Source organism: Mercurialis annua, linkage group LG4 (genome assembly GCF_937616625.2).
Source record: "Mercurialis annua linkage group LG4, ddMerAnnu1.2, whole genome shotgun sequence".
Lineage (NCBI taxonomy): Eukaryota > Viridiplantae > Streptophyta > Magnoliopsida > Malpighiales > Euphorbiaceae > Mercurialis > Mercurialis annua.
This window is the reverse complement of record NC_065573.1, coordinates 40205295-40225204: the sequence shown is the minus strand read 5'-3', so window position 1 is coordinate 40225204 and position 19910 is coordinate 40205295. Positions and strand designations below refer to the sequence as shown.

At 35.4% G+C, this 19910-nt stretch overlaps 3 protein-coding genes across 3 annotated transcripts; 1 reads left to right on the top strand and 2 right to left on the bottom strand.

Annotated features, from left to right (window-relative positions):
- Positions 1 to 2447: 2447 nt before the first annotated feature.
- Positions 2448 to 4178, bottom strand: LOC126679602 (uncharacterized). Its single transcript, XM_050374668.2, has one exon. The coding sequence runs from the start codon at positions 3713 to 3715 to the stop codon at positions 2723 to 2725; it is 993 nt and encodes a 330-aa protein (XP_050230625.1). The 5' UTR covers positions 3716 to 4178; the 3' UTR covers positions 2448 to 2722.
- A 6479-nt stretch (positions 4179 to 10657) lies between these two features.
- LOC126679601 (6-phosphogluconate dehydrogenase, decarboxylating 3, chloroplastic) lies at positions 10658 to 12655 on the top strand. The gene has a single exon (XM_050374667.2). The coding sequence runs from the start codon at positions 10930 to 10932 to the stop codon at positions 12415 to 12417; it is 1488 nt and encodes a 495-aa protein (XP_050230624.1). The 5' UTR covers positions 10658 to 10929; the 3' UTR covers positions 12418 to 12655.
- Positions 12656 to 13480: 825 nt separating this feature from the next.
- On the bottom strand, positions 13481 to 18659 carry LOC126679600 (BTB/POZ domain-containing protein At2g46260-like). Its single transcript, XM_050374666.2, has 8 exons — positions 18259 to 18659; positions 17772 to 17918; positions 17448 to 17578; positions 17292 to 17355; positions 16778 to 17057; positions 15946 to 16433; positions 14465 to 14484; positions 13481 to 14427 (listed from the first exon to the last, which is right to left on the bottom strand). The coding sequence occupies exons 1-8, from the start codon at positions 18518 to 18520 to the stop codon at positions 13597 to 13599; spliced, it is 2223 nt and encodes a 740-aa protein (XP_050230623.2). The 5' UTR covers positions 18521 to 18659; the 3' UTR covers positions 13481 to 13596.
- Positions 18660 to 19910: the final 1251 nt, after the last annotated feature.

Here is a 19910-nt window from a genome sequence, read left to right as displayed (position 1 = left end):
TTTATAGAATTTTAAAGATAAAAAATATTACAGAGAAAAAAACATCATTTTAGAAAGTTAAATTCATAAATGTTAAAGAGAAAAATTTAAAGTAATTACTGAATACCCAATTTTACATGTAAACTACCTAAGGATTATGTTAATTTGTATATGAATTTTATGATTCTACTCCATTTTAAGAAAGATGAATTATAATAATGTTTTAAGGGCTGTTTATATAATTTTTTAAAATCACGAATGGGAAGTCGGTAATTTTGTTTAAGTTTACTAATTTTGTAAAATTTGTGATTTTACTATTTTAGTGACCTAAAATCTCCCAATCCAATGAATGAAAATTATTCACATGTAAAGAAAATTATTCATATGTAAAATAATCTGTAAAAATCTATAATTTTCGAAAATTCATTAATGCTCAACAATTCTTTATTTAAAGTTTCATCTTTAAGATGAAAAATACAAAATTCCCTTTCTTATTAGTGATGATTTCTACAATACTTATTATTTTAAAATATTCTTATAACTTTATTAATTTTATATTCAGATTGAATAATGAAACATTTAAATCTATAAATTTTATATTATAGATTTAAAATTTATAGATTTTATAATTTTATAAAATCCAAAAATTTCAAATCCGAATCGTACTAAAGAAAAGTTCTTAAAAAAAGAATAAATAAATAGAGAGAGTGTAACGATGTGTTCGTAGTTTGTGCAAAATGTATCAAATTTTTTCCGGAACACAGTCCGGGATAACCATAACCGTGTATATATATATTTCTCTTCGATGCTGTCATTTCGAAATGCCCGCTTCAACCGCTGTTTCACCTCCCAAAAAGCAAAGTTGGCTTGACGAGCGTGGAGCAATAAAAAAAAATAGCTTCCAATGCGAGGTTTGCTCCTAGGAAAGTTCCCCAGTCATTAGCTTTCCGGTCAGCGCTATCATATTTTTCATTTAAAAAAAAAATAAACTTTATAATAAATAGAGTTTTGCTGATTCACAAAAATACAATTTATTTATTTTTGTAAAATATCAGTGGATTTTTTGGACTGAAAATTGAAAAAAGAAGAAGGGGATTTTCAAGAATGGATGACCGTTATGGAAAGTAGAGTCAGATATAGTTGGGCTGCTTTGTTTATGGTAACAACTCATCATCACTTTCCTTTGCCTCCCACTATTAACCTTCTTTTCATTTCTAACTCGAGAAATTAAGCCAAGGGTTCCCACCCCCCACCACCCTACCATTTCTTTCTTCTAATCTCTACTTCCCACCATTACCCTCATCCCACCCACTTAGGGTCGGAAATCCGTCGGTTCGGTCAAAATCGATAAATCTAAAAATTTAGATTTTTAATAATTTATTCAAAAGTATATCGCTCAGGTCATCAGGAATGGACTTTCTATTATCTTGAATTTCTTACTTAAAACCATATTTTTAGATTGTTCTCAAGAAAGGATTAAATTTTCTGTTCGAAAATGAGATGCTAACCTTCCAACAAAATTGATTAACTAAGTTTATATAATAAAAATATTAAAATTTATAATAATTTTTATGTTTATTAGTTTGTTTAATCAAATTTTAGATTTTTTCAATCATAACAAAATTAATATATTTTATTAATCAATACGAATTAATTAAATTAATAAATTCAATTTAACTGACTGTTTGTTAATCCATGACCCCACTTCCTCTTTCCCCATCTAATTCAACTGCATTTCCTTGAATATCCATCATTTTGTATCTTCTGTAATGGACACACTTTATTGCTATTTTGCTTAGGATACAAGCAGCAAACACAAGTATTGATGAGCACTACTAATAGCTTAATTAATTAAAGGCCTAATGTCTTAAAAAAACCCCGACCTTTTAGCCCCTTTTCAATCATACCCTGACGTTGAAAAATTGTCAATTTTACCCTATTTTGCATTTTTGTGTTTCAATTGTACCCTGAAAAATTAAATTAACGTCTTTTGCGTTTGGAAATTTGTTTAAAATATTCTCCATGTCTCGCATATATTAATTGTATATTTTTAAAATTTATTTAAATTTAGTTAAATTAATTAAGAATTTAAATTAGCGTTAATTTGATTATGGTTTTTAGTTAGTTTTTAAAAATAAAGGACTTATTTGTATTTTTTTGAATAAAAAAGAATTTAATTTCATGTTTAGACTTAATTAATTGAATGATTTCATCATTTAAGTAAAAAAATTAACAAAAATTAAAATATTGGGGTAAAATTGAAAACGGAAAATTCAAAAGTGGGTAAAATTGACAAATTTTCAACGTCGGGGTGGAATTGAAAAAAAGTTTAAAGGTGAGGGGTTTTTGAGTGATTAGGCCTTAATTAAAACATCATCTCTCAATTAAATGGAACCAAAAACCTAATTATCAAATCATCACATTATGAAAATAACCCACAATTATGTAACATCATTAAGTATAATTAATTGCCAATAATCTCATCTCACTATAATTCTCATTAGTTTAAATGTAAATAGTAATACACAAATTATACATCAAAATCCAATATACAATGATAAACAACACAAGTTCTTTTTTTTTTTAACTATTTTACCCTTTTCCCTCCATTTGTAATTTTAACTTCCAAAAGGGTAATTCTTTGAAACGAAAATTAAAGTGTGTAAAATGGGAAGAGTAGGGGCAAGACCGTACTTTCAAAAATATCACCGGTGGTCAAATGTCAACCATTTTCTGCTTCTGTTTATGGACGGTTGAGATTGACTCTGCCTAAATCGCAAAGCTTCCGCGAACGATTCGCGCAAAACAATGACGCCGTCGACAAATGAGGCTTCGCAGGAACCCTAATCTCACCGGAATAGCCGATGTCAGGCGGTAAACTTACGCTTCCTGCTCCGCCTTTCTGGTTCCAGTGCCGGTTAGGGCTAGCTCTAACCAAGGGACTCAAACAAAAAGCTAACCCCGAGGACGACACGTGTCCAGTCTTCGAACGCCTAATTGCCGACGCCGCTGCCGCCGGTGCGGATATCGGTGTCCTCTTCGACCAGTGAGATGAAGTTGACTCCCCCGAAGATCCGCTTCCAGACGGAGACCGATCCGCACAATCATCATCCGAATCCGCTCCTCTAGCCGGCGACATTCCCCGATCTACTATTCTCCGGCGAGGTTGGCGGACGGAGATATCGGCGGGACAATTAGGAGATTGCTTCTTACTGCTGCGAGAAGAGGAAAATATACCAGAGAACCAGACCGGCGAAGAAGTAGACGAAACGGCGCCGCTTGAAGAGTTTCTAGAAGGATCCGGATGATTTAACTTGTCGGATTTTGACCTAAATAGATTTGTCAACAGAGAAAATCTGGCGTGCTTTTTCTTCCTGTAATTGTTATTGTTATAGCAATTGTTGTTGTAAATTGGGTTCACCTGAGGCGTGCTAAAGAAGAGCGGATGATGGCTCGGAGTTTGATCAGATTCTCGCCGGGGAGCCACGTAAGGCGAAACAGAGCGAGGGAAAATCAACGGAGGCGGTTGCGCGGTGGTCGGAGCAGCAGCAGAATCAGATTTACGTGAATGATCTACGGCGGCGGCGGCGGAGGAGCGTGAGTGAGAGTACGGGAGAGGCAATTGAGCTTCTGCTTGAAGCTGAGCGGCAATTAAAGAAAGCAGGCGTTCCCGGAGACATGAAGCGCAGACGCCTACGGTGGTGGTGAGATCTCCGGGGTGCTTCTTGCATCTCATGGAATCTTCGTGGGCTGTATGAATTCCGGTGAGTGAGTAAAAATTACGTTTAAGTAGAAGCTCTCATAGGGCTGTTAAATTTGTTTAGAGATCTTAATCTTATGATGAGAAAATCAAAGAAAAAAGTTTGTCTTATTCCTTTTTCTTCTACTTCTTCTTCTTCTGCTCTTTTTAGTGTTGACAGAGATTTAAAATATTAAATTAAAGTAAAAGATAAAAAGATGAGTTTTTTTAATGTATTTTTAAGAGAATGCCAGAAAGTGAGCATTTGGGTGTGAGTTTTAAATGGGGGGTGTAATGTTTGGTGTCTGTTTTTAAATTAGAGAGAGAGAGAAATTAAATTAAATTTAAAAAAGAGTGAGAGAGTGAGTCAAATAATAGATTAAATAAATAAAGAGAAGGTGTGTAGGTATTGGTGTTTGGTGACATAAAAGAAGGAAAATAAGAACAAATCGAAGGGTGTATTTGCTAAAAATGGAGTGTGTATTTGCTGTACTTAACAATCTTATGTTTTTTATTTGTGATTTAGAGCTGCGCTTCCATTCCTTATTAATTTGTTTCTTTTACTCCATTTCTAAGCCACTACTTTAACTTGCAGCTCTGATTTTTTTTTTTTTTTTTTTTTTATGATTCTTGAACTTTTAATGTTTTTATTTGATCATTTTATTTGGGTTACTTGGGCTTGGGTAATATTGGGTTGCTGGTATAGGGCCGGGTTTACTTACTGCAAAGACCATTATATATGGAGTGAAGGCCAATTATTTTTTATTTTTTACTCTATAAATTATTTAATTTTGTTTTTATAATTTTATTTTTTAAATATTTAATTTTATATCATACAAATTATTATTGATAAAATAATTTAATGAGTTTTTAATTTGTATAAACTGGTTTTTTAATTTTAATTAGTTGCAATATTAATTCTGTGTATAAGTATTTAATTTGAAGACATATTTTTAATTGTAAATTTGTTTAGTCTATTAAAAAACTATTCTTTTTAAAAGATAATTAAAATTAAAATTTAACCAAATTTGAAAATTTGAATTATTTTATTTTTATTTTTCTATGTTAAATTTATTATGTCTAAAAGTACTTAAGTTTAAAATTAATTTAATTAAAGTTAAAATTTGTAATAAGTTAATTAATAACTACTCCCTCCGTCCCAAATTGATAGACAGTTTAGGAGAAACACGGTTATTAAGAAATTTAGGTTTTCTACATAAAATGAGTTAATACATAAAAAAATATCATACTTGCCCTCATTTAATATAGTGACAATTTTTGTTTATATATACTCTATTATACATTGTTTATATGAATGAATTAAAACTAAAAATAAATAAAAGAATTATAGGGAAGTTGGTATACAAGTAGCTGTTTAAAGTCAAAAAGTAGACTGTATGGATGATATTCATGCATGTAGATATGTAGTTTCCATGGTATTGCTATTACACTTGTTCTTTGTTCTTTGGTTTAATACATAGTTTGACCCCTGAACTTGTATCCTTTTATCTATCTAACCTCTAAACTTAACGTCTCACCTATCGAACCTCTGAACTTGTTAAATAATCCGATTTGACCCCTGAACTTGATAAATATGTAAATATTGAACCCTTCGTGTCCACCTGTCACTTGAAACATTCTAGAATAAATTGTGTACGGAGGGGTTTAATGTTTACGAATTTATCAAGTTCGGGGGTCAAATCGGGTTATTTAACAAGTTCAGGGGTTCGATAGGTGAGACGTTAAGTTTGGGGGTCAGATGGGTAAAAGGGTACAAGTTCAGGGGTCAAACTATGTATTAAGCCTTTGTTCTTTCTAGCCCCAAAAATTATACACTTGGTTGGAGGATGACTCTAGCTTACAAAATCTATGACGAACTCACCTAAAATTTCACACTTCTACATAAATATACTATGACTATGGCCTCCTCTCTTGGCTTGGATACTCAAGAAACCGTCAAACTAGGGCAGCTCTTGAATCTAAAACAACACGAGTATCAAGTTTAGTAGTCACAAGATTAGGGTGATTTAACCACAACCAAATTTCATCATCTCTTTAACCAAGCCGACTTAATTTATTCATTTTAATCAAAAACAGTTTAACCGAATTAAACACCAAATTAGTCGGTTAATTCAGTATAAAGAATAATACATATTTTAAAATTCTTAACAGATCAATTTCTTTTATTATCCAAACTGAATTAACCAAAACTTATAACAGAACTTGACCAAAATAGATCGGTTTTACTGATTAATTCCATACAACCTATCTTTTGCTCGCCCTGCGCAAGGTAGGGTCTAACAAGTGACAGGATAGATCACAAAAAATTTGAGCAGATGGGGTTAAGTATTTTGTACCGCTACTACACTACACTACACTTTTTTTTATAGAAAGATTACCGACGGCGACGTTCATTTATTCTATTTTAGTGCCTGAATTTTCATTTTTGCGGTTATGAGAGGTTAACCAATCAATTTTGGTCAATAATTGTCTATGTGGCCGGCGAATTGCCTACGCTATAAAGTTGGACACCCAACAATATGTTGGCCACATAGACAATTATTGGCCATACTTGATTGAGTAACTTGGGAAAATAATACTTCGGTTACCGAAGTATCACTAATGAAACGTTGGTAACCGGTTTGTACAAAATGGATAGTTCGGTCACTGCAATAAATATTATATCGAAGCAAGTTAATAAAAAATTCATCAATATGAGTAGGATAGAGGCCAACTTACTGGAATGCTAAAGCAACTGTCCTTGATGATTGACTAGGACGGGTAGACTTCTTCTAGCAGCCACTGGAATAGATTTCAGCACTATGAGACTAATGCTCAGAATCTCAAATAATCTAGCTTCCTCTCATTCCACCGCCTGTATGTAGTCTTTGCTGCTGTAATTCATCCAAACTAGCATTCTTTGACGACTTCGCGAGATACAGCCAATCCATGTGTCTCACCTCAGCAAACTTGTATGATCAATTGTACAACCCCCCGAACAATGATACTGATTTTAGTCTCTCAAATCGCAACCACAATAAGCTTTCTCAGAAACATTGTCGACAGTTCTACACTTGCTCAGTTTCCACGTAATCAGGAATCTATTCATGAAATGGCAAATTTTCCGGGTTGGAATTGTTGTTTTTGAAGATGCAGCAGTATTGTCAATTTCATTATTTGAATCATCTTTAATGCTGTCTTCATTTTGCCCTTGTAATGCTTGATTTCGTTCCTCTACAACAGAAGAATATTAGGTTGACTCGCTGATAATATTAAAGCTCTTCGCTGCAGTTAGGATTGATTCCGATGTAGAGTCTTGGAAATCCACATTTTATGCATCTGGAACAAAATGATCTGATTATGACTTTCCATCAGTTATAATTTGTCCAACTCGCTTGAGATATATTGTTCAAGTTCTTCATCAGAACGCATGCTAGTCAATTCCAGTTCTGGAAGGCAAGGGACAATCAATAGAGCAGCAAAATAGGATTTTGTTCCCCTTAGACTGAGGTACTTGGCATAGGTAACACCCAGCTGCTGAAACGGAGATCTGCTAGTCAAAAATTTGCAGTCAAAAGTCTGCTGCTGCAAAATAGATATATCAACATACTTCAAGAACACGCATATCTGTACAATGAATACAAATTCATATTAGTGCATCATATGTACCTATATGATGACAGTGACAGATTTCCTAATGAAATTCGAATCATATTGTGCTTCGATTTCTTGGATCTTCTACCCAGTCCTGTCCAGCCATTTGACATATTCAGAATATATACATAGGAGATGAGTTTCCTTATGATCTGTTAAAGCAACAAGTGTACTATATATACCTGCAATTGTTGGAATATGCCTAGAATTCTAATTCCTATTTGGATTAGGACTCTATTGTGGAGTATTTAGGTGAAGGATAACTTTATTGTCATTGAGTAATTAGGAAGTATAAATCCAATTAGGATTAATATTCCTAATGCCATATAGACTATTTATTCACTATATATACACTACCTTATTCACCTTTTAGAAGACACCAAAAACCGAACACACAATGTAGACATTGATGTGAATAAGGGAAAAGGGGGTGTGTGTGATGTGAGGAATATAAGTTAATTCTTACCCTTTTGGGTTACTTCTTGTAGAGAGAGAAATACTTTGTGGGTTATTCTTCTAAGGGCATATTTACTAGAGATGTTCTCTATTTGGTGATTCTCCACCAATTTTGTACTCCTTTTGATGATTAGTGGATGGCTCGAATCTTTCGCCCGTGGATGTACGCTTTAAAGCAGAACCACGTAAATCTCTTGTGTTATTTATTATTTTGCTATATATTGTTATTTGTTGATCAAATCCATTATTAAATACCTACCAAATGGTTTCGATTCCGCTGCGCATACCAATCCGGTCAAGAACCGGTCACGACAATTGGTACCAAAGATTCAACATCGGTATCAGTGTTACAACAATTGGTATCAGAGCCAATTTGGTTTTTCAGATTTAATTTTGGATTATGATTATTATGGCAAAGTATTATTTGGAGGATTTCGCAAGACGAAATTACTTGACACAAGAAGATTATTTGGAGATAGAGAAGCCACCAAATTTGGAAGTGCCGAAAGTCGTCAATTGAAGACAGACTTGGGTATTAAAATTCTTAAGGAGATTTTTTGTGATGGACATCAATATGCTACTTTAAACTACAAAGAAAAAGGTATGACTTTTCTAAAACACACAACTATTTGAGGATTTTATAGAGCCTTTGTAAGATGAATGATTGGGGTAATCTCTTTATACTCTCATGAAATTCTATTAGTGATTTGAATCTAAAAATTACTTTTAAGAGTTTGTTGAATGAAGAGTTCGTTTGGGCATAATCAGATTTTGATAAAATCATGATATTGCAAAAGAGATTTTGTTTTGATTAAGTAGCAATCTTAGACATAAGATGGATTACAATGTTTGTAATTTGAAACGGCGTCACTATGGAATCGCTCATAAGCCTATTTGTTTGGAGATAGGCAAAATATTTTTTATCCAAAATTTATGCAGATTCAGGTTGTTCATATCACATATGTGCCAATTTCAATTGGTTTTCCGTCTACAACTGAGTTGATAGTGGAGTGTAGTTATGGGTAACGGTCAATACATGCAGAATTTTGGGATATTGGTTCAGTCAAGGGCAAGATGCATAATGAGACGGTTAGAGCAATAATGAATGTTCAACATGATTTCTATATGCACATGTCTGGTATCTCAATATATAAAACTACGAGTTTTATGGGTTATTTGGCGATGAAGTGAGATTGAATGCTGCACTTGTGATGTATGCTCATTGGGTTGGTCGACTTATGAAGATTAAGGGATATGCTACGACCTCAACATTTGTTTTTTGATTTAATCATTATAGGCTACTAATGACGTTTGTTTCTGGTATCAGTTTTAAGACCAACAAAATTCGAAGCTTCGTGAAATTTTGATTGATACACCCGAAGATAGTAAATCTTCAAGTCATTTTGGTTTCAGCAAGTTCAAGACGTTCTTGAAACTTGTATGGTCCTCCTCAAGGAACCTCTTTTGGAATAAGTTCAGTTTGGACTTAAATGGAGAAGGTGGAGCACAACAGTAATCACAGTTTATTGGAGAATTCAAGTCAAGGTGGAGATTGTTGGAATATGCCTAGAATTCTAATTCCTATTTGGATTAGGACTCTATTGTGGAGTATTTAGGTGAAGGATAACTTTATTGTCATTGAGTAATTAGGAAGTATAAATCCAATTAGGATTAATATTCCTAATGCCATATAGACTATTTATTCACTATATATACACTACCTTATTCACCTTTTAGAAGACACCAAAAACCGAACACACAATGTAGACATTGATGTGAATAAGGGAAAAGGGGGTGTGTGTGATGTGAGGAATATAAGTTAATTCTTACCCTTTTGGGTTACTTCTTGTAGAGAGAGAAATACTTTGTGGGTTATTCTTCTAAGGGCATATTTACTAGAGATGTTCTCTATTTGGTGATTCTCCACCAATTTTGTACTCCTTTTGATGATTAGTGGATGGCTCGAATCTTTCGCCCGTGGATGTACGCTTTAAAGCAGAACCACGTAAATCTCTTGTGTTATTTATTATTTTGCTATATATTGTTATTTGTTGATCAAATCCATTATTAAATACCTACCAAATGGTTTCGATTCCGCTGCGCATACCAATCCGGTCAAGAACCGGTCACGACAATTGGTACCAAAGATTCAACATCGGTATCAGTGTTACAACAGCAATTACTCCATATGACATGTCTTTTATAATGCGAACCTTATACATGTTTTCTTTAGAGAAATGGAGTTGTCTCACACAATGGTAGGTTTGAGGAGAAGACTTCGAAGCGAATGCCAGTCCAGCAAGTCCAAGCGCCCCGCTATTGCGAGATATTCTGAGAATGAATAGCTCAGCCTGCACTTGAGTTTGGATAGTCATTAGGAACCAAAATATTCATATGCAAGCAAAAATGGTAGGCATTTTAATCAAAAACATACATAAAAAAAGTAGTTAGAAAGTTTAAAGAATCCTAGTATTTTTATCTGTTTTGATCAAACCACAAACTTTAAGCATCCATATAAATTTGAAAGAATTACACAAAAATAAATAATCACCTCATATCTCTTGCCTCTTCCTGCAAATGACCATGTTTAGTTTGGTTTTGAATAAGACAAGATATATCTACATCATCACCACCTGATAACGTGGCATATTGCACGAACGTGGCACATGCCATGTCACTGCACCTCATTACGTGGCATATACAGTGTGACTGAACAGCTGCCATTGATATACCACGTCACTAGTATGCTTACTTTGAACAAAACACTGAGGCAACTACATTAGCATGATTATTTTGAAAGTACTCTCACCAAACATAGCCAATTAGCTACCTCCAAAGGCCAAAACGCCGCCGTAGAGTACCAATTATTGACCTTATTTGTCTCTCGGAATCATCGATGGTCACCAACACAAACCCACCCCCTTCTGTTACATAGTTTTTTAGCTTCTTATTACCCTTTCACTATCTCGACAAGTCCGCCCAACTCGTCAGCACCAAATTCTCAATCCTGCTTAAATAAAAATATCATCTTTCACAAATCTCTCACCAACCCTTCTCTTTTTTTTCTCCTCTGAACCAAAACCCAGATTTTCTTATCTCCAATGGAAGCCTCAATCGCCCTATCGAGAATCGGCCTCGCCGGTCTAGCCGTCATGGGTCAAAACCTTGCTCTAAACATCGCAGAGAAAGGCTTCCCAATCTCCGTCTACAACAGAACCGCTTCAAAAGTCGACGAGACAGTCCACCGTGCTCAGAACGAAGGACCCTTTTCATTATCCGGTCATTACAACCCACGTGACTTCGTTCTCTCAATTCAACGGCCTAGATCTGTTATAATCTTGGTCAAAGCCGGTACTCCCGTTGATCAGACCATTGCTGCTTTGTCTGAACATATGGAAGCTGGTGACTGTATTATCGACGGCGGTAATGAATGGTATCAGAATACTGAGAGGAGAATTCAAGAAGTTACTGAGAGGGGGCTTCTTTATTTGGGTATGGGAGTTTCGGGTGGTGAAGAAGGTGCTCGGTTCGGGCCGTCTTTAATGCCGGGTGGGTCTTTTGAAGCGTATAATAATGTTAAAGATATTTTGCAGAAAGTTGCTGCTCAAGTTGAGGATGGGCCATGTGTTACTTATATTGGTGAGGGTGGTTCAGGTAATTTTGTTAAGATGGTTCATAATGGAATTGAGTACGGTGATATGCAGTTGATTTCTGAGGCATATGATGTTTTAAAGAACGTTGGTGGGTTGTCTAATGATGAATTGGCTGAGATTTTTACTGAGTGGAATAAGGGGGAGTTGGAGAGTTTCTTGGTTGAGATTACTTCTGATATTTTTAGGGTTAAAGATGAGCATGGTGATGGGGAGTTGGTTGACAAGATTTTGGATAAGACGGGGATGAAAGGGACTGGGAAATGGACTGTTCAGCAAGCGGCTGAGCTTTCTGTTGCGGCGCCGACGATTGCTGCTTCTTTGGATTGTAGGTATTTGAGTGGCTTGAAGGAGGAGAGGGAGAGCGCCGCCGAGATTTTGAAGGAGGCTGGATTGCAGGAGGAGGTTGGGGCGGTTAAGAGCGGGATCGATAAGAAGAGATTGATTGATGATGTGAGGCAGGCGTTGTATGCTTCTAAGATTTGTAGCTATGCTCAAGGGATGAATTTGTTGAGGGCTAAGAGTGTTGAGAAGGGTTGGAATTTGAATTTGGGTGAGATGGCTAGGATTTGGAAAGGTGGGTGTATTATTCGGGCGGTGTTTTTGGATAGGATCAAGCAGGCTTATCAGAGGAATCCCAATTTGGCTAGCTTAGTTGTTGACCCGGAATTTGCTAGGGAGATGGTCCAGAGGCAGGCGGCTTGGAGGAGAGTTGTAGGTTGTGCTATTTCAGCCGGGATTAGCACGCCCGGCATGTGTGCCAGTCTTGCTTATTTTGATACTTATAGGCGTGCAAGGCTACCGGCAAATCTTGTTCAGGCACAGAGGGACTTGTTTGGTGCACATACTTATGAAAGGATCGATCGCCCAGGTGCATACCACACTGAGTGGACAAAACTTGCTCGCAAGAACAATGCCGGCGTTGGTGCTTTCAACTAAGCTTTTTCATGGTCTGGTTGCTTCTTTGTTTCAATTGGGTTTTACTGATGTTTTGTTATTTGGATTAGGATAAAATGTTTTATTGAGGATTCTCTTGCCTTGGCATAGCAATTATTCATTAGTCACAGTTTTAATAAGAAATGCATGCCTCTTGAGTTCCATAAGGCGTTACTCCTTTTTAGTTAGACAAGATAGCTTTCGATCATGCTTTCAATAAGACTTGTTTGCTTTCTCTCGATGATGTTACCGTCAGCGGCTTTGAATCCCTTAAAAATGAAGTGCTTGAAATGCATATATATTACATATTTCTGTAGTGGTATTGGGCGTATGTTTCATGGAGTGTACATTTAAAAGTTTGCTTGTGAGTTTCAAATATTGGTTTGTAATTAGGAAAAAAATGTTAGTCTATCGGAATTCGAGCCCGGCTCTCAATGCACTGTGTTACCAATCAAAAATATGTTAGTCTTTTATAGAAAGTGACGATTTCTTAATGTTGCAGCTTGAATTACCAATCAAAAATATGCATCTATGTTTTTGTTCCTTGAAGGCTCTCAATGCACTGTGTTATAGACTAATTTATTGTTTTGGCTTAATGCAACAATTCTAAATTGTGCCTGTGAAATCTTATTTTTTCGTTTTCTACGTTTGTTTGCTCTTATATGATGTTGGTTTGTTACAGTTATAAACCTAAGAGATTGAGATATTCCTAGCGATATTTAGATAGTTAAGATGTCCCATTATTCACATCCTTATCTTTTGTATTTTACATATGAAGTATTAGAGATCCTCAAATATCAAGGTGATGATGTAGTGAAGTGAGATTATTTGTTTAGGTGTTATACTGTTTACATGAGGTTCTTGAAATGATTCAATTGATAGTGCAATGAGAAGACGATGCTTATTTTGATATAATATTCTGATTTATGGTCGAGAAAAATTAGCTACGCAAAATCAAAGTGCTCTTGGAGCTGCAGGGCAATGCTCCTGAATATGCATTCTTTTTATGTTATCCATATGAAGCAGGTCGTTAGGGATGATCACTCCCCCGGTTACTTGTATAACATTGATTCAAAAATGCATGAGTTGGTAATTAAGAAAATCTGAATCACATTCATATTCAAGACAAATCTGAACATCTTCATCTACAACAGATTTGTTAACACAGATGATAATGCAGAGCTACGGAAAATCTCCGGTCTCGATGGTTGGTTGTGTTCTTGTTATTGTAGCAGAAGGCATTTTACTATTACCAATCCAAATAGTTTGAAGAACCAAATCTTCATCAGCTTGTTTTTGCATTACTTGCATCTTTTGAGTCTTCAAAACTTTCATCGACACAAAACTAAAATATCCAACCAAACCAAGTCCTCCTAATCCAACTACAAACCCTACCATCCATGCATACCAAATCCAACGCTTCCTTTGACCCTCTCCTTCTGATCTCTTCATTGGAACTACAAGAGAAAACTGGCCCTGTTCTTGAGAATAACATACATTACCCTGCTTCATTTCACTAAGGCGAAAACTCCCGTCTTCTCTAAACGCAGCACATTTCACTTCAGAGATCATACTTCCATGAAATGCCGAGTCCGAGAAATGAATTACCATATCCCTTCCGTTAGTATCAACACTAATTCTCTCTGCACTATCATTTGTCGCATTTGATGCATCGAAAACCTTGAAACCCACAACAGAAGTCGCCATCGAGTAGCCTGGAACATTGTAATATTGAGAAGACCAGTTGCCTAAGTTCTGATACACTATAGCTAGCCTCATGACATGAGGCACTGTTTTGGTTCCTGATGGAATATGGAAGCTGCTAAAACTAGCACCGACATTCCACAGTCTTCGGCTTCTCAGACGTACAATTGAAACCTCCATACCTGACAAATTGGCCGGAAGAAAAGCTCTATACAGAGAACCTGTTTGCGGATGGCGCCGGACTAGAGTCTTGAAAGCAGAATCCTGAAGGAAAGTATCCAGGGAATCACTTGTGTAATTTTCTACTCTCTGCAGAGATGGTGAAAAGTATAAGCTAAGAACAAACAAGATGATACTCAAATTCATATTTGTTTGGCTGATAAATAGTAATTTTCTAGTGACTAATTAGAACAATGTAAGCTATATTTGATGCACACTTATGAATAAGTTCATATAGTTAGTATAAAGACAGCATTGGAAACCTGATTTAATTTTGTGTTGAATGATGATGCTTGTCTAAGCATGCTTAAGATGGGACCAGACCATATTAGAAAGGAATCAGAAGTCATTGTAGTTGACTTAAGCCCTATGTTCCAAGAAAACTTTTCAAGTCCTATGGACCTACGTTTTCAGAAACGCTTTTCTATATTTATAATCTATTCTTACAAAAAAAAACTCCGTTCTTTCTCATTTCAGTAATTTTGTTTCCGTGCTATATCGAAAGCGGCTTCCAATTGCTCGGAAATTCTCAGCACATGGTCATTTATTTTTGTTTTCAAAAATATCTATGGAACTTAAAAACTCTACATTTATTTTTGTTTTCTATTTCAGCTGATTTGCACAAATTAAGGCCATCATAACATGGGGAAGCAAGTGTTTCTTTGACTATTAGTAGTGCAAAAAATTAGCAAGTAGGATTATAATAATAAAAGGAACCTAGAACCTCATCATGGTGCATGATGAAGTAGGGATTTTGTGCTACCATTTCAGAAGGCATTAGCTAGATTTTTGATGATGATGTAGCCAAAAGCAATAAGTGTCCTCCAGAAGCAGGAGTTTCTTAGGCAGTCAAGAAAACATAGATCGTTACTTAACCGATAAATTTAGTTTGATTTAATTTAACATTAAAAGTAATTTGATTTTTTAGATTTAGTTTGATTATTAAAACATAATAATCAAAAATCGAAATAAATAGACCAACCAAACAGATTGGTTCAACTAGATCTGAAAAAATAATTGAGTTCGATTCAGTTCAATTTGAACCGACTGCACACTTTTGCAATTGGTATCCATATGTTAATGTAATGAGTATAAATTTTGAACATATAACTAATATTCATCTATACAGATTAATAAAAGCAAACGCATCTCGGATGATTCTTTATAAAAATATAGACAGCAATATAACACTGGTTCAAGAACCTAACATGTCCTAGTGCATTTTGATAAATAAAATGCCTACTGGCCGAAAAGCAAAAAAGGGGTCATCATGAAGACGGATTCATTGTCTAATGGTAAGCTCCGCCCTGAGATGGAGAATGCCATTGATGAAATAGAGGCTGTCATCTGCCATGAATGCTGTCCAGGGTACACCAAACAAGTTCCGATATCCGACAGCTTTGCCTCCGGTGAACGTGTAGTTACCTTTGTATTTGCTCACATACTCCTCGGTCGGCTTTGATCTTGCTGCAAATTCATAGTCAACAGCGAATGTTACAGATCCCTTCTCTTGCATTCCCAAAAATAGTCCGAAGCAATGAAACGAGCTTTGTTGGTCCATGTTGCAGTGTGCCGACAAGAAAAATCCCTGCCCGCCCAAGTGAAACGCTTGAGAATATACTCGTCCAGTTGGAAACAGATGCCCACACTCCTCGCGTTTTAAGTCCAGGTACACCACACATTGCTGACGTGGCGTTTCAAACTCCACCACTTTAACTGGTCGATACTTGTATGCACGTTCTACAAATCGTCGATAAGTGGCATTAGCCTCCTCTGCAGCGAGAATACGCTGCCGATATGGTGTCTCACCTTTGTAAAAAAGTGCCTCAAGCACAACCTTCGATGAAAGTTCGGGATCAAAATCGTTGCAAGTTAAGACCTTCTTTAGTTTTCTACAAGTCATAAATGGGAAACGTATCAGTCTGCCGAGGCGTGTGGCAAGGACTTCTCGCCGTTCATCCAGCTTGGGATAATGAATACGTGCCCACTTGAGCACAAAGTCATACACAGCATCCTCTGAAGCTACCTGCAGAACATCACTGGATAATATTGCCTCAATACCAGCCAAGGGCAAGTTAAGAACCTCTTCCTGGAACCTGATTAAAATGCATTGAACAATTAAGTACAAAATTATATTCATAAATATTTGTAATAAAAAGGACAAAAGCAAGTAAATTTTTTTCACTCGTCCGACTAAAAATCAGAACAGCAAGTAGCCAATGGAAAAAAACATAGGCTCATCATAACCCATTTCACATCTATTAAGAAACAGTAGCTGGGTACAGCCAGTAGCACTATATGGCTAAGAAATACAATTCCCAATCAAAAAAAAATTCGCATTGAACAAAGAGAATAAATATAAAGTCAGTAAAATACTAAAAACAACAAGAAAATTGTCAATCCCACTGCAAAAGGAGTTACTAATAAGAAAAGGACTCACTTGTTTATGTCCTTATATCGTGCAGCAAGATACTGCTTTGCGGCATCTGTCAGTGGCTGAACAGCTTCAGCCATTAAAACAGTAGAAGGCAGGTCCAGGTAAAGCAAGGCAGAGTCACATGTCATGGGCGAATTTCGCAGCATCCTGCTACAATATCTCATACATGAAGATACCTCAAATTTGTCGGCTGCCATCAGCACGTCCAACAAAGCAGTAGGTGTGGTTGTTAATAGAGAATTACTATACATGAAATTAAGGAGCTCCATGAATGCTGCTTCTTCTGCTCCAAGACAACAAGTAAGGAAGTCAGAATCAAATCAAATAAGTTAATTCTTCTTAAGGATTAACAGATTATTGCAATATAATCAATGATGACAACATATAATATACATTAATCAGGCCAGTTTCACATGAAGATAAAGCCAATAAAACTCAGATTGTAAAATTAATAGTAAGCCAACAATCAGCATATTTGACCACAAATAGAAAGGAAAAATGAAGGAACGCTATTTACCAGAGGCATGTATACGTAAAGTTACATGTCGCTGCTCAGACTCTCTCATCCCATTTGAAAACAACTGCAAATAAAAAAGAGAAAAAAGGCTACTATTAAGTTCAATGCAGCGGCCAATAATGAAAAAACATCACACAATAGGGCATTACCCCTTACCTTGTAGAAAAATGGGCTCTTAGCTGCCAGTATTGGAGAACTAATATGTAGAGTCTTAACTTTAAGAACAGCTGAACAATCCATGTTCCAAGATGAATCGTTACTATTAGGGTCCTTAGGGATATCATCATCTGCAGAGATTATTATACGCAGAATGAGCTTCATTTATTTTTCTAACACTTTCGTATAATCTAAATTTTGCTAAATTCAGTACTGCAGTAACATGAAAATTTGATATTTTTGAGAAGCAAATGCATGCAAACCACAGACTATAAACTAGGTCCAACAAAATCATAAAGCACAGATAACCATCCAACACGTTACCAGGTTGATTCGGATTATCTATAGGAGGTTCCTCAATCATAGCCATAGGTTCTTCATCTTGATTTTCATAAACCACAGCATCATCCGTGTCCGGCATGTTTATAATCTGCTCTTCACTTTGCCCAATAACCTCAGCAGCAACAATTACTACAATTATAACAGAGCAACTATATTGTCAATCCACAAAATCAATATCAAACACAAAGAACCAACACAATCAATAAAGATCAAATTTGTCAACCTAGATACTTAACATCTAGGTAGCACAAACACTTCATTCAATCAACATGTTTCGTTTCCGTTCCAGAAACATTTCGGACACTTGAAGTTTCGAACACGAAACTTCATTTTTCCCCTAAGAAACCTTAAAATAACACCGTTTCTCCGTCTCTGTCATATACTAAACTTTAAAAACACTATCTACAGCTTCAGACAACAAGATATTAAGTTCAAACAGAATTAACCAACTATTTGAAGTAAAAATTACCAGTTTCTTTCTTGATATCCTCTCGTCTTCGCTTACGGTTGCGAACCCAGTCAGCAATACTAGTACAAGGATCACCGTCGGATTTGTGGTCAGGCAAATCGGGAATGATCTCGATTTTAAGAATCCGATCGGAGAAATTACTGTCGTTGAACGCAAAAGCAAAATCTGGGTCAGACCCGGATGGGTCAAGAACAGTGCCAGGTGGGTAATCTGATTCCATAATTGTTCTTGGATCAAAAAGGTCGGCGCTCTGCACTCTCATGCCCCAAATTCAAACAAAATATGCAACCTTGGTATAACAGAAAACCTAGAAAGCACCGAAAAATGATTATGGTAAGAAAGACGAGAAGTTGACCATTTGGATATGCCTGTTACTACTTTTTACTGAAGTAATATTTTAACCATTTTAAATTTGGAAATGTAGACATCTCGTAAATCTACGAATTTGGTAATTCCGGACAATAATAGCCAATAGTCTAGTCCCCACCGTTCGACTTATCGGAAAGGAGATAGAATTCGAATCTACGACCATATGACGTGGATGAGGCTTGGACCACGGCTAAAACCGTAAAGGCTACCGTCTTTTCATTTTTATTTTGATAATTAAATTTTAGTTTATTTTTTTGAATTATTAAACCTTAAATTATTTTTAACTAATAAGAATTAGTCAAAACTGATTCCCACGGGATAAGTTTTCGTTGCAGTGAGATTAAATTATGTATTTATAGTAGATTTGCGTGTAAAACTGTATAGAATTTATTGTCATGTCATAAAAAATATATGGGAAAAAAACAATTGAAACATGGATCAAGATCCTCTCAAGTTGATTGAACATAACATATCATGTTCAATCAATCTACACCATTCATTATAAAATGAATGGTGTAAATTAAAAAAGTATAAAATATGTTAAGTTAATCTACACCATTCATTGTAAATGAATGATGTAGATTGATTGAGCATGATAGGTCATGTTCAATCAACTTGAGAGGATCCTAATCCTTGAAACATATGTATTTTATCTAAAAACTTTTCGTAAATATTTAGTTGAAATTTAATAAATTTTAAATATAGTTGAAATTTAGTCATTATAATTTAGCAACACCAAGAGTTGTTGTTACCAATGAGTTATAGCTCAACTGGTGTAAGCGCTGGACAGAAAACTGTCGAGGTCGTGGGTTCTATTGCTCCCACAAGCGCTCCCCCTTCTCAATTATCAAAAAAAAAAACCCCAAGAGTTGTTTAATATCAAAAGTTTAATAATTTTATTTAATAGCAAAATAAACTCCTGGCTCCTGCCGTTTGTTATGACATTTTTAGAAGTTTGAATTGAATTTTATGAAGCACACTTGTTATGACATTTCTTTAGGTGCAAGAGCAGTCGGTAACTTCTCCTGTTCGTTATTACACCAACTTATTTTGGAAAATGCTTCAACTAGTGTTTTTTAAATTGTATCCACTATCCAGTACCGGTTGCCAATTTAATTGATTATTTTAAAAAATGAAGACATAAGGTATAAAAATCTTCAAAAATGATTAAAAACAATACAAGTGCTATATAATTGGCAATTTAATTAAATTTTTTCTTAGTCATTTAAGCTCTCGATGTATTAAAATTTATAACATTGATTACTTTTCAATATAAGTCCGAA

What these genes read in the sequence shown, in the direction of transcription:
- LOC126679600 (XM_050374666.2), bottom strand. Translation starts at nt 18,520, where the DNA reads ATGAGAGTGCAGAGCGCCGACCTTTTTGATCCAAGAACAATTATGGAA. An exon ending in TTTACGTATACATGCCTCTG is followed by an intron (nt 17,058 to 17,291) that starts GTAAATAGCGTT and finishes GTCTTGGAGCAG; the next exon opens with AAGAAGCAGCATTCATGGAG. An exon ending in TGGACGAGTATATTCTCAAG is followed by an intron (nt 14,485 to 15,945) that starts CGTTTCACTTGG and finishes AGCCAAACAAAT; the next exon opens with ATGAATTTGAGTATCATCTT.
- LOC126679601 (XM_050374667.2), top strand. Translation starts at nt 10,930, where the DNA reads ATGGAAGCCTCAATCGCCCTATCGAGAATCGGCCTCGCCGGTCTAGCC.
- LOC126679602 (XM_050374668.2), bottom strand. Translation starts at nt 3,715, where the DNA reads ATGAGATGCAAGAAGCACCCCGGAGATCTCACCACCACCGTAGGCGTC.